At 50.1% G+C, this 16,408-nt stretch overlaps 1 protein-coding gene across 5 annotated transcripts in view; it reads left to right on the top strand.

Annotated features, from left to right (window-relative positions):
* Positions 1-7,813: 7,813 nt before the first annotated feature.
* The window catches only part of ABCD4 (ATP binding cassette subfamily D member 4), a 34,285-nt gene continuing 25,690 nt past the window's right edge, over positions 7,814-16,408 (top strand). Inside the window, exons 1-4 of one of the 5 annotated variants that reach the window (XM_048855952.2) lie at positions 7,814-8,061; positions 12,047-12,174; positions 12,331-12,458; positions 14,914-15,053. In XM_048855952.2, coding sequence (XP_048711909.2) covers positions 8,021-8,061; positions 12,047-12,174; positions 12,331-12,458; positions 14,914-15,053 — 437 coding nt within the window. In that variant the 5' untranslated portion in view covers positions 7,814-8,020. Of the gene's footprint in view, positions 8,062-12,046; positions 12,175-12,330; positions 12,459-14,913; positions 15,150-15,180; positions 15,332-16,408 lie in introns of those variants that run through there. The other 4 variants (XM_048855951.2, XM_048855950.2, XM_048855954.2 and 1 more) reach the window with 4 other exon arrangements.

Raw genomic sequence — 16,408 nt, 5'->3', positions numbered from 1 at the left:
GGGAGACACCATTGCTCTCTGTTACTTGGTTCTGAGGAGGCTGGGTTTTTTTTCTGTAGGTCATGGAGACATTTGTGGTTTAGCTGTTGTGCTTTAACCTGCCTGCTGCAGCCCGTCCTTCCTCAAACAAGCCCTGGGGCAGGGGGCGCAGAATCCAGCTGGGCTCAGTTTCTCATGCTGGGTTCTCTGCCATGTTGTAAGTCAGGCCTGTCTGCTCTAAGCCATCGGCACATGCATTTCTGTGCAGAAAACTGGTCCAGTTTTCAATAGACATTTGTAACTCTCCCTGGTGTTTTTGAAATGGGGGAGGAGTGTCCGCAGGGCGTAGAGCTGGGTTCTTGTTCAAGGAGGGGTATTTGTAGCTGCGTCACTGGAATGTGATGACTCTGATAGCGCCTGAAAAGGGGAAGGGGGGGCACATTTGAACACATTCCACACTCTCCCCCAAATAAGAAGAAAGCACTCTCCTCTCCCTACCCCACCAACTCCAATGCAGAGTCAACTTCCCTCACAGGATCAGATACAGGGGACCTTCCAGAACAGAGCATGGGCTGAGCAAGTCCAAGTAACTCATTGACTCCAGCATTGTCCAGGGGAGGACAGAGGAGACCGATTGATTTTGGGCTGTGGGATGTCGTATAATTGCCCAATCTTCTGTGTGTCACAGCTAGAGCCAGGCTCTGTTCTGGGTGGGTCAGGCTGCTGCTGGGGTGATTCTTCTGGATTTGGCCTGAGTTGATCTGAATGGATTCAGGGCTCGTGTCGCTCAGCCCTTCTCTAAAGAATAGATTTTGTTCTTTGCCTTTCTCAGGGCTCAGTCCAGCAAGGTGCTGAGCTCCCTCCATTCCCATGGAAGTCTATGGGAGTTGAGGGTGCTGCACATCTGTTCCCGTGGTTTGACTTCTCCCCTCTTACTCATGTGCTGTTCTGCAGGGAAGCTGAAACCTGGGAAGTGGGAAGAGTTTGCAGCAAGCAGGGTGGAGTTTGCAAATTGCACCAAAAGCTGGGTCAGTGCAGTGGCCCCAGGTCAGGAGACAGAGGGGTGAGAACCCCTCTCTGTACAGCTCTGGTGGGATATTATGTTCAGTTCTGGGCACCTCTCTCTGAGTTAGATAGAGAGAGTTCAGAGAAGAGCAACAAAAAGGCTCAGAAACTAGAGCAATTGAATTATGGGGAAAGATTAAATGAGCTAAATCTGTGTAGCTGAGCTAAGTAAGGACTAGAGGGGAGGGACAGTTAGCATCAAAGGGGTTAACCCAGGGATTTCTCAAATTGGGGGTCAGGACCCCGCAGGGGTTTACGAGGTTATTACATGGGGGGGGGGTCACGAACTGTCAGCCTCCACCCCAAACTCCGCTTTGCCTCCAGCATTTATCATGATGTTAAATATATGAAAAAGTGTGTTTAATTTATAAGGAGGGGTCACACTCAGAGGCTTGCTATGTGAAAGGGGTCACTGGTACTAAAGTTTGAGAACCACTGAGTTAACCCTTACGGAGGGAGAGGAACTAATTAGGGTGATACCAGGGGCAGGGACTGAGGGTAATGGAATGAAATGAAGGAAGGAAGGGGAAACCCTTGCTCAGAGAATGGCTCAGGGGGAGACTTGTCCCTCCAGGGGAAGGTGAGCAGGAGGGGAGAGGCCCCATTGCTTGAGTCATTTCGACCAGAAAATGCACTGGCCCATTTGCAAGAGGGACAGTCCTGCCCTGGGATAATAGAGATGGGACCCAAATGGCTTTCTCATCTCTGCCTTTGATTTCCAATGACATGCTCTGGGCTTCTGCACTCTTAGGCTCCCTGCCCTCCTTGCTCAAGGTACCTGCCCAGTTGGGTTCCCTTCTCCCGCACCCTGCTTTTGCAAAGGGTGCGTGCCATGGACTGATTTAACGCTGGTTCTGGGCTCCGTTTTCTGTTCTGGGGGGCTGTCCTTAGGGGTGACTGTAATGCACACAGCTCAGTTCCCTGCTGTTGGACAGGAGCGGGAGACGCCAGCTTATCCCAGCCCATGTCCTACAATGCTGGGCAAGCTCCTGGCAGCAGGTGGTGGGGGAGGGGGAGTTCTGGGAACTGCTGAAGATTCAAAGTCAAGATCAAAGCATTTCTCTTCTGATCCCCTCACACTTTCCTTCCCTCCCGCATGCACATAAAAGCATTCAGCCCCCAGCAGGCTCTCTGTGGAAGGGGATGGGGGCTGCTCTTCCCCTTGCTTTTCCTGTGTCATAATAACTCTACCCGCAGTGGAGACCTGGTGAATGTCCCCCACCCCCAGTGTTAGTGGAGACCTGATGTGAGTTTGGTGACTGATTTCCTCCCATGCTTGTGCCAAGAACTCTCAAGGAGCCTCACAGTCCAGGGCTTCTTTCGGGGCGGGGGGAGGGGTCCCAGAAGATCTCCTTGCTACCCCTTTCCCTACCCCTTTCCCAGGAACAGGGGCTGCCAGTAGGACCTGGGAGGAGTAGGGATTGGAGGTTAGTGGTAGACGGTGAACCACAAGGAGAGATTTGGAAGAGGAGAATAAGGCAGCTTGGCCCTCTGGAAAAGGAAGGTTAAGCCAAGCATAGTGAATGAGGTGAGAAGAAGCAGAGTCATTAGATACTAGGATGACAGGCACCAACCTACACACATAGACTTGAGAGCAAGAGGAAGACAAAGGGAGTGGGAGTGCAGGGGACAATAATAGGCCGAATTATATTTAATTTCCTCATTAATGATCCAAAAGGGGGACTGAACAACCTGCTATGACACTTGCTGATGACACTGAGTTGTGAGCAGCTGCCAACTCCAGGGAATACAGAGAACTATAAAAGGGTCTAGAGATTAGACCCATGGGCAGGAAACAGCAGAGCAAGACTCAACTTTGGAAAGCTTCTGCTGATATGTCTGGAGGAAGATAATCCCAAACCCAGCTACCGGCAGGGGGAACCTGGGAAGTAGGAATGTCTGGAAGAGACTGAATGTGGAGAACAGGCAGCTTGCAATGCAGTCTAGCTGCAAAGAAGCCACTGTCACTCTGTCAAAGAGAATGTATAGTCACTGTCCATACAGCTCTGCCTCTGCTGTGACCGCAAACTGGAAGGAGCTGGAGAGCGGCAACAAGAATGGTTCAGGGGCTTGAGAGACTGACTGATGAGGAAAGTTGAATAGAGCTAAATCTGTCTAGCTTGGGCTCAGGGGGGACAACAACCAGGAGGTAGGAGGATTGTGGGAGGCATGCAAGGGGTTATAACTGAGAGCAACAGGATGGACTGACACCTAGGAAAATACAGGCTGAATCTCAGGCAATTTCTGAATGCTGAGATCAGTCAAGCTCTGCACAGAGAAGGGAGTGGCAGCCTTATCTCATGGCTCATTGAGAACTGGACTGGCCAAAGCCCTGCTTAGTACACCAGAGGGAATTACGTTGCACTGCTGGGAGGGGGTCAGCTGTATGGGACCAACTAGAGCTCTTCCTTCTCTAACTTCTGATTCAATAGCAAATCCCTCAGCCGGGGCCCTGCAGTGCAGAGGGGATCGTTTGGTGCGTGTCGCCAGAACAGCGGATATGAAATGGCCTGTGGTGTAAACAGTGCAGCGTGTCCCCAGAAGGTCTGACTCCAGGACTCACTCCCCAGCCCTGCCCTGAGGCATGTCCTGGAATGGACACAGCCTTTGCTAATGAAGAAGTGTGAGAAGTGGGAAGGGTGTCATAAAAGATGTAAATGTTCAGTGCTGAGAGCGGCTCCGACTGTCTTGGACACGGGCTCTGGGGGGGAGGGGGAAGAAAGCTGATAGAGAGGCCCAGAGGGTGCGTTTCTCTTTTGTTCTTGATCTTGGCTGTGTCAGGAAGAGCTGGGGAAATTCTTGGAACTGATACACTAAATGGAGCTCACAGCAGGTGTTGTATGAGGCAGGGGGAGGACAAAGAGGTGGTGGGAAAGGGGTTGGGATAGACAATTGCAGCCCAGCATGTATATGTGTGTCAGATCCCCTGGCTTCCAAGCATTCAAAGTGGAGTCCAGTTTATAACAACCCGGACATGAATATTCTGTCCCAGCTGGGAAGCCACTTAATCTTCCTAGTGGGAGGGAGAGCGAGGCAGATAAATTCCAGTGATTACTGACATGACAAGGCTCACAAATGCCACCTCTTAAATACTGGTTTCAGAGTAGCAGCTGTGTTAGTCTGTATTCGCAAAAAGAAAAGGAGTACTTGTGGCACCTTAGAGACTAACAAATTTATTTGATCATCAGTTGGCAAGAACAAATGGGACAAATGCCCAGTTTGCCAGAAAAGTCAGGTGCAACTGCTAGCGGGGCAGGAAAGAATGTGCGGGGGGAGGGAGGGTTTGGGTGAGCAGCTCAGGCTGGCCTGGCCCCGCGCAGGTGGGGAGGGTGAGTGGCAGGAGCTGGCCCCACGCAGGCAGTGGGGACCCTCAGGCTAGCCCCAGGCGGTGTCCCGTTTTCCCTTTGGGGAAATATGGTTACCAGTAGCCATAACATTCCATGCTAGTGGGCTCAGTGTTTGACAGTGGTGGTGGGCTTGACCTTTAAATATGACTGATAAAGCTGTAAATCACAACAGCCTGTGGTGGGAGGGAGCTGAGATGTGAACCAGGTGGGAGAGCGATATTTGCAAGGAGGCAGATTGTGTGCGTTTTAATTGATTATGTAGAGTCTGATTTTTTTTGTTGCTTTTTAAACTGATCAGGCACACAACCAGCTAGTGCCTGAGTAGAGAGGAGTGTGGGGAAGCAGCCAAGAGGAGTGACCTGCAAGGAGGGATTGGACAGGACAGGGGAGTGAGGCTGGTTGGTGTGTGGACAAAGGGAGCATGGTCTGGGCACAGGGGTTGTGTGTGTGCAAGGAAAGGCCCAAAGGCGCAGTGGGAGAAGAGATACAAAGAGAGGTCCAGGTGTGAGGGGGGATTGTGAGGAAATGTGGGCCTCAAGCCCAAAGGGGCTCAAATCTCTTTACAATCAGATTTTCCTCAAGCAAAAAGGTTTCCTAACTCAGAGTTAAGATACAATTTAAAAAACAATAGCTTTAACTGACTCCAGCATTAAAGATGAGATTGCTGAAAGGCCAGGAAAGTCAGTGGTAACTTAGGTTCCAACACAGACCCTATTCTGCCACCTACTTCAACTTCCTACCACAGACCCTCCCCATTTCGCATCAGTCTCACTGTGCCTCTCTCTTCTGCTCCTTCACCAACCTCCACTCTGACTGCTTGTGTTTATCCTTTACAATAGGAGGTTTCATTGCAGGATCATGGGACACACATGGGATTATGCTGTTAACCACCACCTACCTACTGTATATTAGTCTAATGTCTTCTTTGCTTGCCAATATGCTGTTTGCACCGTGTTGTGTGATCCTGGAAAGAGAAACCTGTTTGAAAAGAGCAACAGGGCCATCACAAAAGGTTCTGGTTACTTGGGATGCTTCTGTGAAGGCCCCCCCTCTATTCCCACCCCACAAGTCATCAACCCTGCTGTTCTCCTTCCCTTCCTCAGCCCCTCTGGCAGTAGCACACTTGAGAGGAATGCTTGCCACCTGCAGGGGCCTTCTCTCAGTCGGTGGGGATCTTCATGGGGAGGGTCAGGCTCCTTGCTCCCCAGAAACAAGTGGTGGTGCCCATTTTTGAACTGGAGACACCAGAAAGCTTTGCTGACAGCAGCAGCCCAGAATGTAAATGTGTAGCATCCCTATGTTGGGCTTAATATGACATTTTGGGCTCCGGACTGGTGCAGCCAGGGAAGCTCCCCAGAAGAGCTGTGCTGGCAGCAGACTCAGATTGTGTCGGCAAGCCATAATGTTGATGGTACCAGTCCTGACTCATACAGAGAGTTTGGTTGGGCTTTGCTTGAGGAGATAGGGGTTGGCCAAACCACTTCCTATGTGTAAGGAGCTGGTGCTGGAACATCAGGGTGGAGGAGTTTGTGGGTTGGTGTTGGAATTATTACTGGGAAGTTCCTGACTGGGAACATTTAAATTAATGTCATGGTAACTTGAACTGTTTGTAGAGGGGAGAAATTCTCAACCTTAGCTGCGTGCGCTGGATGGAGATTTCTTTGGTTTCTCTGGGAAGATATCTTAGAGACTAACAAATTTATTTGAGCATAAGCTTTCGTGAGCTACAGCTCACTTCATCGGATGCATCCGATGAAGTGAGCTGTAGCTCCCGAAAGCGCATCCGATGAAGTGAGCTGTAGCTCCCGAAAGCGCATCCGATGAAGTGAGCTGTAGCTCCCGAAAGCGCATCCGATGAAGTGAGCTGTAGCTCCCGAAAGCGCATCCGATGAAGTGAGCTGTAGCTCACGAAAGCTCATGCTCAGATAAATTGGTTGGTCTCTAAGGTGCCACAAGTACTCCTTTTCTTTTTGCGAATACAGACTAACACGGCTGCTACTCTGAAATCTAGGAAGATATGTAACTGCTGTAGGTTGTCAGAGAGTGACTCAGCTGTGAAAAATGTAAGAGATAAAAAGATGACAATCAGTGTAAGCTTGCCCTATATTTCTACTGCTTTATTGTTCTTTAAGTGACATCACTGCGTGCTCATCTTTGTACAAGGGGCTCACAGTGCAAACACAATGCAGCTCACGTGGAATTGACCAGAGGAGGGTTATATTCTCTGGCTGTACTATTCACAGCACTAGGCTTGGCAGCAGGATGTGTTTTAAGGCAGTGGTTCCCAAATTTTAACAGTCCGTGAACTCCTTTCACGAAAATATCAAATCTCATGAACCCCCTCCTTAAAATGAATATTTCCGTAAATTATAGAAGCATAAATTATAGAAGCAGTGATCTTGGAAATAATTTGGTTTTTTTATGACATTACACTTATTACACACTATTTATCATTACATTATTAATTTTATTACATTATGAAAATGGCAACACTCTTCCAAGATTTCACTTCTGTAGCTCATATCCTACATGTTTCATCAAGGAGTACCAGACGTGAAACAGCATGAAGGTATTTAAGAAGCCAACTCAAATCAAGAGTTCCTCCCACAAGGATTCGGGTCTTGAGCAGTCCAGGCAAACAACGCATGATTACAATACAACAAAGCTTAAACTTGTTCTGTCAGGAAGTCATGGTCACGGAGCTCGGGCTGCCGGCCCCCGCGCCTCACGGGGCTTGGGCTGCTGGCCCCCGCGGGGGTTGGAGTCCCTCGGGACAGCTCTGTCCCCCATTACAGAATTTTTTTCTGAGAACCCCCTGATACATTTCACAAACCCCAAGGGTTCACGAACCCCAGTTTGGGAACCACTGTTTTAAGGGATTTGAATGAAGAAAATTTTATGTTGCAAATCTTTGACTGTGAATATTATTAGGAGAGCTGCACATTTCTACCATAACTCAAAAAGATCTCCTTTATCATGTCTAGAGTTTCCTAAATAATTCATCTGTGCATGAGCCTGATCTATGTCAGCCCTGGGGAAATGTATTTCTGAAAAGAAGAAGGGCTGGAAAATGGAGGGGAGGCCCAAAGAAAGTCCAGATGCTACAAAGAGCCATGTGGTGGCTCGATAGGGGACGCTGTGCCCTCTAGCACCGCTCTCCCCAGTGTTGCAGACGGTGGCGCTAGGGGGTGCTGTGCTGTAGGGAGCGGTGCTGGTGATTCCAGACTTTATGGGGCTGCAGTATCTTGTTATCCGCTGGGTGGGAGTGTAAAAGGACCAGCAGCAGCGGACTCGTGGCCCTTCTAGCCCCCCTCGCGAGATGTCTATCGTATGGGATTTTCCTTCCCTGCCGCCATGTTGACCGCGTCCGCGCCCTCCCTTTCCCGGAACTGCTCTATCTCAGCTGTCGAATTCTTTGGTCCCTGCCGGCGCCTGTCTGCCTCGTGGTGTAGAGACTCTATAGTTCCATTGGTGGGCGGGCTGAGAAGGGCATCTCATGAATATTCAGAAGGAGTGATGAATATTCATCACGTGGTGCTGGGGGCGGGGCAGGACGCTGGCGAAGTGACGGTCTCTTTCGGACTCTGGCCCCGGCGGCGGCAAGGCCCGGTTCGGGGGGTGCTGGGCTCATGGCTGTCGGGAGCGCAACGGTGGGGAGCGCCGGCAGCCGGTGAGTGGGAGCGGGGTGCAGTGGGGAGGGATATGGGGGTCGCGTTGGTTGGCGGGGGTAAGAGGTATGTGGGGGGCGTGTTTTCTGGCAGGGCACGATATGGGGGCACGTTGGCTGGAGGGGGTACGGGGGATGCGGGGTTTCTTTGGCTGGTGGGGGTATAGGGTAGGGGCACGTTGGCTGGAGGGGGTATGGGGATGTGGGGGTTCTTTGGCTGGTGGGGGTATAGGGTAGGGGCATGTTGGCTGGAGGGGGTATGGGGATGTGGGGGTTCTTTGGCTGGTGGGTATGTTGGCTGGAGGGGGTATGGGGGATGCGGGGGTTCTTTGGCTGGTGGGGGTATAGGGTAGGGGCATGTTGGCTGGAGGGGGTACGGGGGATGTGGGGGTTCTTTGGCTGGTGGGTATGTTGGCTGGAGGGGGTATGGGGGATGCGGGGGTTCTTTGGCTGGTGGGGGTATAGGGTAGGGGCACGTTGGCTGGAGGGGGTATGGGGATGTGGGGGTTCTTTGGCTGGTGGGGGTATAGGGTAGGGGCATGTTGGCTGGAGGGGGTATGGGGATGTGGGGGTTCTTTGGCTGGTGGGTATGTTGGCTGGAGGGGGTACGGGGGATGCGGGGGTTCTTTGGCTGGTGGGGGTATAGGGTAGGGGCACGTTGGCTGGAGGGGGTACGGGGGATGTGGGGGTTCTTTGGCTGGTGGGGGTATAGGGTAGAGGAACGTTGGCTGGAGCCCCCCCACATACCCTCCACCAGCCATTATGCCCCCCACATACCCTGTACCCCGTGCCAGCCAATACCCTGTACCCCCTGTCAGGCAACACGCCCTCCATTGGTTGGCGGGGGTAGGGGGTGGGGGCATAGCTGGAAGCAGGACGGGAGGAAGAGGAGAGGGAAGCTGTGTGGTGTCCAGGATCCCAGAGGCTAGTCCAGGGTGGTGTGGGGCTGACTCAGCTGTCTGTGGGGGACTGGAAAGGAGCCTGAGTGTGTTCTGATATTACAGCAATAAGGGCCACACAAGTACCTAGATAGCTAGGGAAGGGGAGCTGGCAGAGAATGGGGGTGGTGGTGGTGGTGGGGGGGTTGTCCTTTGGATAGCAAAAGGTGGTTGCTGGGGGAAGAGCTGAGAGAGAGCCTGGAGGCTGATGTCCAGGATGGGAACGTGATGCAGAAGGAGATGTGAAACTAATGAAGGGAGTGTGACCCAGAGAGGGGGGAATTGTTGGAGCAACAGAACAGGAAGATGGCTTTAGCCTCAGCACTTCAGTTAGACTTTAGGATCCAACTCAAGAGTCAGGTGGGCCACTTTTCCAAGGGATTGTGAATAACTGGGCTTTACCTCTCCCCTAGATGGCATCATCTCTTTTTCCCCGTTCAGGTGTTTCATTGGCAGGACAAGTTAGATGCATCTTGCCAGAGTGTAAAATAGCCACACTTCTTGGGCATGTGCTGGAGGTAGATCTAGAATGTTGGAGCAGCAGCTTCTCTGATTCGCACTCAGTGGGTGGAATCAATCTCACCATCCAACCATAAGGCCTGGATCCTGCCTGATGCATGAAGCATGATGGGGGGCCAAGCCTATCCCAGCCTGTAGAAGGCACAGGAAAGGATTCATATTCTCCAACATGAAGAGCCATCTTGGCTACTTCCTTTGGGATCCTCCAGCACAAATGTTCTGCTGTGGAATCCCTGACTAATGAATTCTTATTAACATGACTGACTTGCTTGCTGACTGGCTTGCTGGCCTTGGACCAAGCAGGTGTATCTTCCATGGGGCAGCTCTGCAGTTTGTTCTCTTGGCATGTAGAGTCCTTTATTTTGAGGATCACTGCACTCCTGGTGCCCCGAGGCTAGTCCGTGGCCTCTCCTGCAACTGTCACTGGGGATGTCACTAGGACATATGACCAGGGAAGAGTATAAAAATATTGCTCGGGCATGTAGGAATGAAATCAGGAGGGCCAAATCGCACCTGGAGCTGCAGCTAGCAAGAGATGTCAAGAGTAACAAGAAGGGTTTCTTCAGTTATGTTGGCAACAAGAAGAAAGCCAAGGAAAGTGTGGGCCCCCTAGTGAATGAGGGAGGGCAACCTAGTGACAGAGGATGTGGAAAAAGCTAATGTGCTCAATGCTTTTTTTGCCTCTCTCTTCACTAACAAGGACAGCTCCCAGACTGCTGCGCTGGGCATCACAACATGGGGAGTAGATGGCCAGCCCTCTGTGGAGATAGAGGTGGTTAGGGACTATTTAGAAAAGCTGGATGTGTACAAGTCCATGGGGCCGGACGAGTTGCATCCGAGAGTGCTAAAGGAGTTGGCGGCTGTGATTGCAGAGCCATTGGCCATTATCTTTGAAAACTCGTGGCAAACGGGGGGAGTCCCAGATGACTGGAAAAAGGCTAATGTGATGCCAATCTTTAAAAAAGGGAAGAAGGAGGATCCTGGGAACTACAGGCCAGTCAGCCTCACGTCAGTCCCTGGAAAAATCATGGAGCAGGTCCTCAAGGAACCAATCCTGAAGCACTTACATGAGAGGAAAGTGATCAGGAACAGTCAGCATGGATTCACCAAGGGAAGGTCATGCCTGACTAATGTAATCGCTTCTATGATGAGATTACTGGTTCTGTGGATGAAGGGAAAGCAGTGGATGTATTGTTTCTTGACTTTAGCAAAGCTTTTGACACGGTCTCCCACAGGATTCTTGTCAGCAAGTTAAAGAAGTATGGGCTGGATGAATGCACTATAAGGTGGGTAGAAAGTTGGCTAGATTGTCGGGCTCAACGGGTAGTGATCAATGGCTCCATGTCTAGTTGGCAGCCGGTGTCAAGTGGAGTGCCCCAGGGGTCGGTCCTGGGGCCGGTTTTGTTCAATATCTTCATAAATGATCTGGAGGATGGTGTGGATTGCACTCTCAGCAAATTTGCGGATGATACTAAACTGGGAGGAGTGGTAGATACGCTGGAGGGCAGAGATAGGATACAGAGGGACCTAGACAAATTGGAGGATTGGGCCAAAAGAAATCTGATGAGGTTCAATAAGGATAAGTGCAGGGTCCTGCACTTAGGACGGAAGAACCCAATGCACAGCTACAGACTAGGGACCGAATGGCTAGGCAGCAGTTCTGCGGAAAAGGACCTAGGGGTGACAGTGGACAAGAAGCTGGATATGAGTCAGCAGTGTGCCCTTGTTGCCAAGAAGGCCAATGGCATTTTGGGATGTATAAGTAGGGGCATAGCGAGCAGATCGAGGGACGTGATCATTCCCCTCTATTCGACATTGGTGAGGCCTCATCTGGAGTACTGTGTCCAGTTTTGGGCCCCACACTACAAGAAGGATGTGGATAAATTGGAAAGAGTCCAGCGAAGGGCAACAAAAATGATTAGGGGTCTGGAACACATGACTTATGAGGAGAGGCTGAGGGAACTGGGATTGTTTAGCCTGCAGAAGAGAAGAATGAGGGGGGATTTGATAGCTGCTTTCAACTACCTGAGAGGTGGTTCCAGAGAGAATGGTTCTAGACTATTCTCAGTGGTAGAAGAGGACAGGACAAGGAGTAATGGTCTCAAGTTGCAGTGGGGGAGGTTTAGGTTGGATATTAGGAAAAACTTTTTCACTAGGAGGGTGGTGAAACACCGGAATGTGTTACCTAGGGAGGTGGTAGAATCTCCTTCCTTAGAAGTTTTTAAGGTCAGGCTTGACAAAGCCCTGGCTGGGATGATTTAATTGGGGATTGGTCCTGCTTTGAGCAGGGGGTTGGACTAGATGACCTCCTGAGGTCCCTTCCAACCCTGATATTCTATGATTCTATGTGAGGCTCCTCCATTGAGGTAGAGGAAGGGTTGATAGAGTCTGGTTCCAGGGAAGCAGGCCCTGGGGTGGGGTGGAGCAGAGATGGCTACTTCTCTGTAAAAGGCAGATTACATAGTGCACCTTCAGGAGACTAGTGCCTGCTTGCTAACCTCACTCTCCTGCTCTTTCTTTCTCTCTCTCAGCAGGCCCCAACCCCAGCTGGACCTACAGTTCCTGCGACGCTTCGGGAAGATCCAGGCCATCTTGTTTCCCAGATGGTCCTCCCAGAATGTGCTCATGTTCCTGACCCTGCTGAGCATTGCCCTGTTGGGTGAGCTAGTGAATGACTGGCCTGGATTGGGCTGGGCTGGGGGACGGAGGGGAGGGGTGCAAGTCCAGGCCTTTCACTGGGGCATGCTTCTTGCCACTCCTCCACTGTGCCTCCTCAGTCCTTCATTTTCCCTCTGTTTTTCTTGTTGTCTCCCAGAGCAGTTGGTCATTTACCAGGTTGGATTGATCCCCAGCCAGTACTACAGGGTCCTGGGGAGCAAGGACTTCTCTGGGTTCAAAACCCTGACTGCGATTGCTGCGATACTCATCGTACTCAATTCCACGGTAAGAGAGGCATGTGCTTCTAGAGGGCTAGGGAGAGCAAAGAGGGACCCTATGGTAAGACAGTAATGCTTCCTCGTCTTCATTCTTAGGATGGGGAGGAACAGAGAGGGACCCTATAAAAAAGGAGAGCCCTCCGTAGGCTGAAGCATGTGCTCTCAAGCCTGGGTTCTCCAGATGGCCTGGGATCCCTTGTCAGCTTTACTCCTGGTGGAATTCTGGACTACTGCATGTGTGCATAATTAATGAGCCATGCATACTTTAAATTTTTTATGCAGAAAAAGCTTCTGCCAAAATGTTGCTGCAGTTCTGCCTTTTGCCCACCAGAGGACTGTCAAGGCTGATTCCCCTGGCACTTTGAGTGCAGAAGGTGGGGGCCTGCAAGGATTGTAAAAATTAATACTGGCCACTTCAGGCTTGTATTAAACTCCCAAGGTTACAGCTTTTCTCTGACCTTGGATGGGTAGATGCTGCCACCACCCAAGTGAAAAACCCCTTTGAGGACCCAAGAAGGCGCACTTGGGAATTCCTTCCTGTGGGGTACCCTCAAGCCCTTTCACCCCCACCCCCACCCTGGGGAATAACTGAGGAAAAAAACAAAGGTTTAATTAGCTGGTGGCAACAGCTGATTTCAACATGTGCACAAACCTCTTAGGACACAAAAATCCAATCCTGTTCTTAAAAAGGTACATTTTATTAAAAACAAAAAGAAAGAAAATACATCTGGAAAGTCAGGCTGTTGCTAGATTTAAAAAAAACCCAACCATTTACAAGGATTAAGCATCAAGAATAACGTTCTTGAGGTCTAACTTAAAGGTTACAAGCAAAACAAAAGCATTTGGGGTCAGCACAGAGGAGTCCATAAGCTATAAAGAGATAAACCTAATCGCATCTGCCTAGACATTTCCTGGTTTACTAACATGTCTGGGATTTCAAATGAGTAATTTCTAGGTATGACACCGATGATTTTTCATACCTGGCCCAAAGCTTCTTACAGCATAACTGTCTGCCTCTCCCCAAGAACAACAACAACAGACAGACAGACAAAGGGGAGTCTTGTTTCAATTTTAAAAAGTTCTAGCCTTCCCATTGGCTCTTTTGGCCAGGTGCCTACTCACTTGCTTTTACCTTTGCATCGCAGTGAGGTTTTTAACCCTTTACAGGTAAAGCAAGTAGAGAACAGCTACTAAGAGAAATTTTATAGCTAACTGGTGGGCTGGATCCATAAAAGGGAGCTTCCTCCCTCCCCCCTTTCATTTATCACAAGGGTGCTGTGGGGCAAGAACAGCAGAAGCTCCCAGCAGAAAATAACTTCTGCAGTTCTGCCTTTTACTCACCAGAAGGCGTTGTGGCGATAGAACTCAGCAGCAGCTCCCAGCCAGCTAGGGAAGAGAAAGAGCCTGCCTTCTTCACAGCACCTGTTAGGCCAGGTCAGGAGACAGGGGCTATAGGGAGACAGTGTGGGGCGCTGGGGGAGTCAGACGGGGGCTCATAAGGACTAGTATGGGAGGACAGACTGGGGCAGGGGCTGAATGGGAGTGGAGGAACAGGCCCATGGTGAAGGGGAGGGAGGTGTAGGGCCACATGGTGATGGGGGAGTGCAGAGCTACAGAGGGTGGTTGAGTGGGGGTACAGAGCCACATAGGGACAGGGGGAGGGGGTACAGAGCCACATGGGAGTGGGTGTCTGAGTGGGGGTGGAGGGACACATGTAGACAGGGGGTGCAAGGACACAGGGGTGCTGGAATATGTGGGGACGGGGCAGATGTGTCTGAGTGGGAGAGGCTAAGAGTCAGCCTGGGTCTGCATGGGGGAAGCTCGCTAACAATTCCTCCTCACCCCCCAACAAAACCTGTTCCATACTTTTCCTACCCATATCCAACAGCCCTCCAAGTTAACACCCAGGCTCCTTCCCAACAATTTACTTTCCTCTCCCTTACCTCCTCTGTTACCCCCGACTCCCCCAAGCCTTTGCACTGTTTCTGGGGCGTGAAGGAAATACAGTTCTGTATTGTAGTTTAAATGAATTATTATTTAGAGTTCTGTATTAATATGCCTAATAAGGAATCTATTTGTCAAAAAACATTTCCTGGATCTTTTTTTGACGTCTGTATTGTTAGACATACTTGCTGACGGGTATTTTGAAATAAATGACAAAAAATAATTGAAACTGTTGTGATTTATATTGTTGTTTTGACAGATAAAATATGCAGAATATTAAAATATTGTGTGCAGAATTTTTAATTTTTTGGCACAGAATTCCTCCAGGAGTACAGCTCGCAACGTTGCTCTTGGACCTTAGTGCCCAAGGGGAGGGACTGAGACTCCCTTCTGCCCTGTGCAGACAGCTGAATGTGGAATGGGCTATTTAGTTTTTTATTTCTGATTCATTTTGGATTTGTATCGTTAAATGATTGCTCTCCCTGCCCCTCTTTCTGTCTCTCTTTGCCTCATCCCAGCTGAAAAGCTTGGACCAGTTTATCTGTAACCTGATGTATGTGAGCTGGAGGAAGACTCTCACCGAATACCTTCATGGCTACTATTTCCAGGGCCAGGTGTATTACACCCTGAACGTGCTGCGTGAGGACATCGATAATCCGTAGGCTGTTCGAAACTTCTTTCAGCCTCTTGCTTGGTGTCTCCTGAACTGCTTCTCGCTCTTTGGCTGTCATGTCTGTGTATCTGGCTACCCTTGGTAGGGGGCCGTTTTGAGCTCTCTGTGTGTGTAATTCTGCTCTGTGGGTTTTTCTCTAGGGCTGGGTGGCCTGGGTCCCTATCTCTGTGCCTGGTGGGAGGCAGTTCCTGACAGAGAAAACTCTTCATTGCCAAAAGATCTCACTGCCTGCAGGTTGACAGAAAGTGCTGTTGTTTCTGTTGGTGGGTCGTCTTCTGTGCTGCCTGGTCTTTCCTGCCTCATGCAGCTCCCCCTGCCCCCACAGCCAGCTCCCTCCCGTAGGGCCTTGCTTCCCTCTCAAAGACTCTGCTCCCCCTGGTAGGGATGTGAGATCATCCTTTGGGCTGGTGCTTTGCCCAGGGTAAATCCTTCCTCTTTGACAGGGCTCAAATACGGAGCAAGGAAAATATGCCCACTTGAGGCTTAAAATAATGAGACTAGTTATTTGCACAGTGGTGTTGTTATAAACAAGACTCCTGTGCTGTGCAGCATGTTATTCTGTGGCAGGGACCTTGGAACCATACAGCTGGTTCCCCTCCGCCCTCTTCCCCCCTCTCCCCAGTCCAGTTGGGACAGGCTTCTTTGTTTGTTTTGATCTTAAACTACCCAGAATTTTTAATTTGATGCAGGTGTTTATCTAAGAGGTTTTGACAGGCAGGCAGGGGTCAGGCAGGGCTTTTGACACCTGGGAAAGGCTTGGGAGTTGGCTTTGTTTCTTGCAGTAGAGGCATTTAGAACTCGAGAAGGGGGTGTATCTTCTCTTTTCTGTCCCCTTTTGGGCAGAGTCAACGTGACTTTGAACTTGGGAGTAGTGGATGGAGAGTTGAATTCCTCATAGTTCATCTCGGCAAACTTTGACAATTGGCTTCTCCATTACACCCCACTGCAATATTTGCCACTGCATCAACAAGCAGGGGAGAGGAGGAGTATATTAGCTGGATGATTCTGATAAAATGATGAGCAGCTAAATAGTTAATGTTGTCATTTGAATCAACATCCTTAGGCTTTTGAGAGGTCCCTCCATTTAGCTGTCACCCCTGCCAAAGCTATTGTTTCAGGCTGCCTATAGATTTGTGAAGTCAACACTGTGTTAGTTGCACTCGTATCACGGTTGGAGACAATAGGGGCTGTATGTTTTTTTTTATTTCACTACAAATATTTAATCCAGAATCTGAACAAAAAAAAAATGCAATCTGTAGCAAGTTACATGGCTGCATAATGACATTATGGCTGAGGAATGGGTACTTCAGACTTGGATAGCTAGTGATACAATTCACTTC

Source organism: Caretta caretta, chromosome 6, assembly GCF_965140235.1.
Source record: "Caretta caretta isolate rCarCar2 chromosome 6, rCarCar1.hap1, whole genome shotgun sequence".
Taxonomy (NCBI): Eukaryota; Metazoa; Chordata; order Testudines; family Cheloniidae; genus Caretta; species Caretta caretta.
Note: the sequence above shows the minus strand (reverse complement) of the source record. Positions and strands in the feature narration are given on the sequence as shown.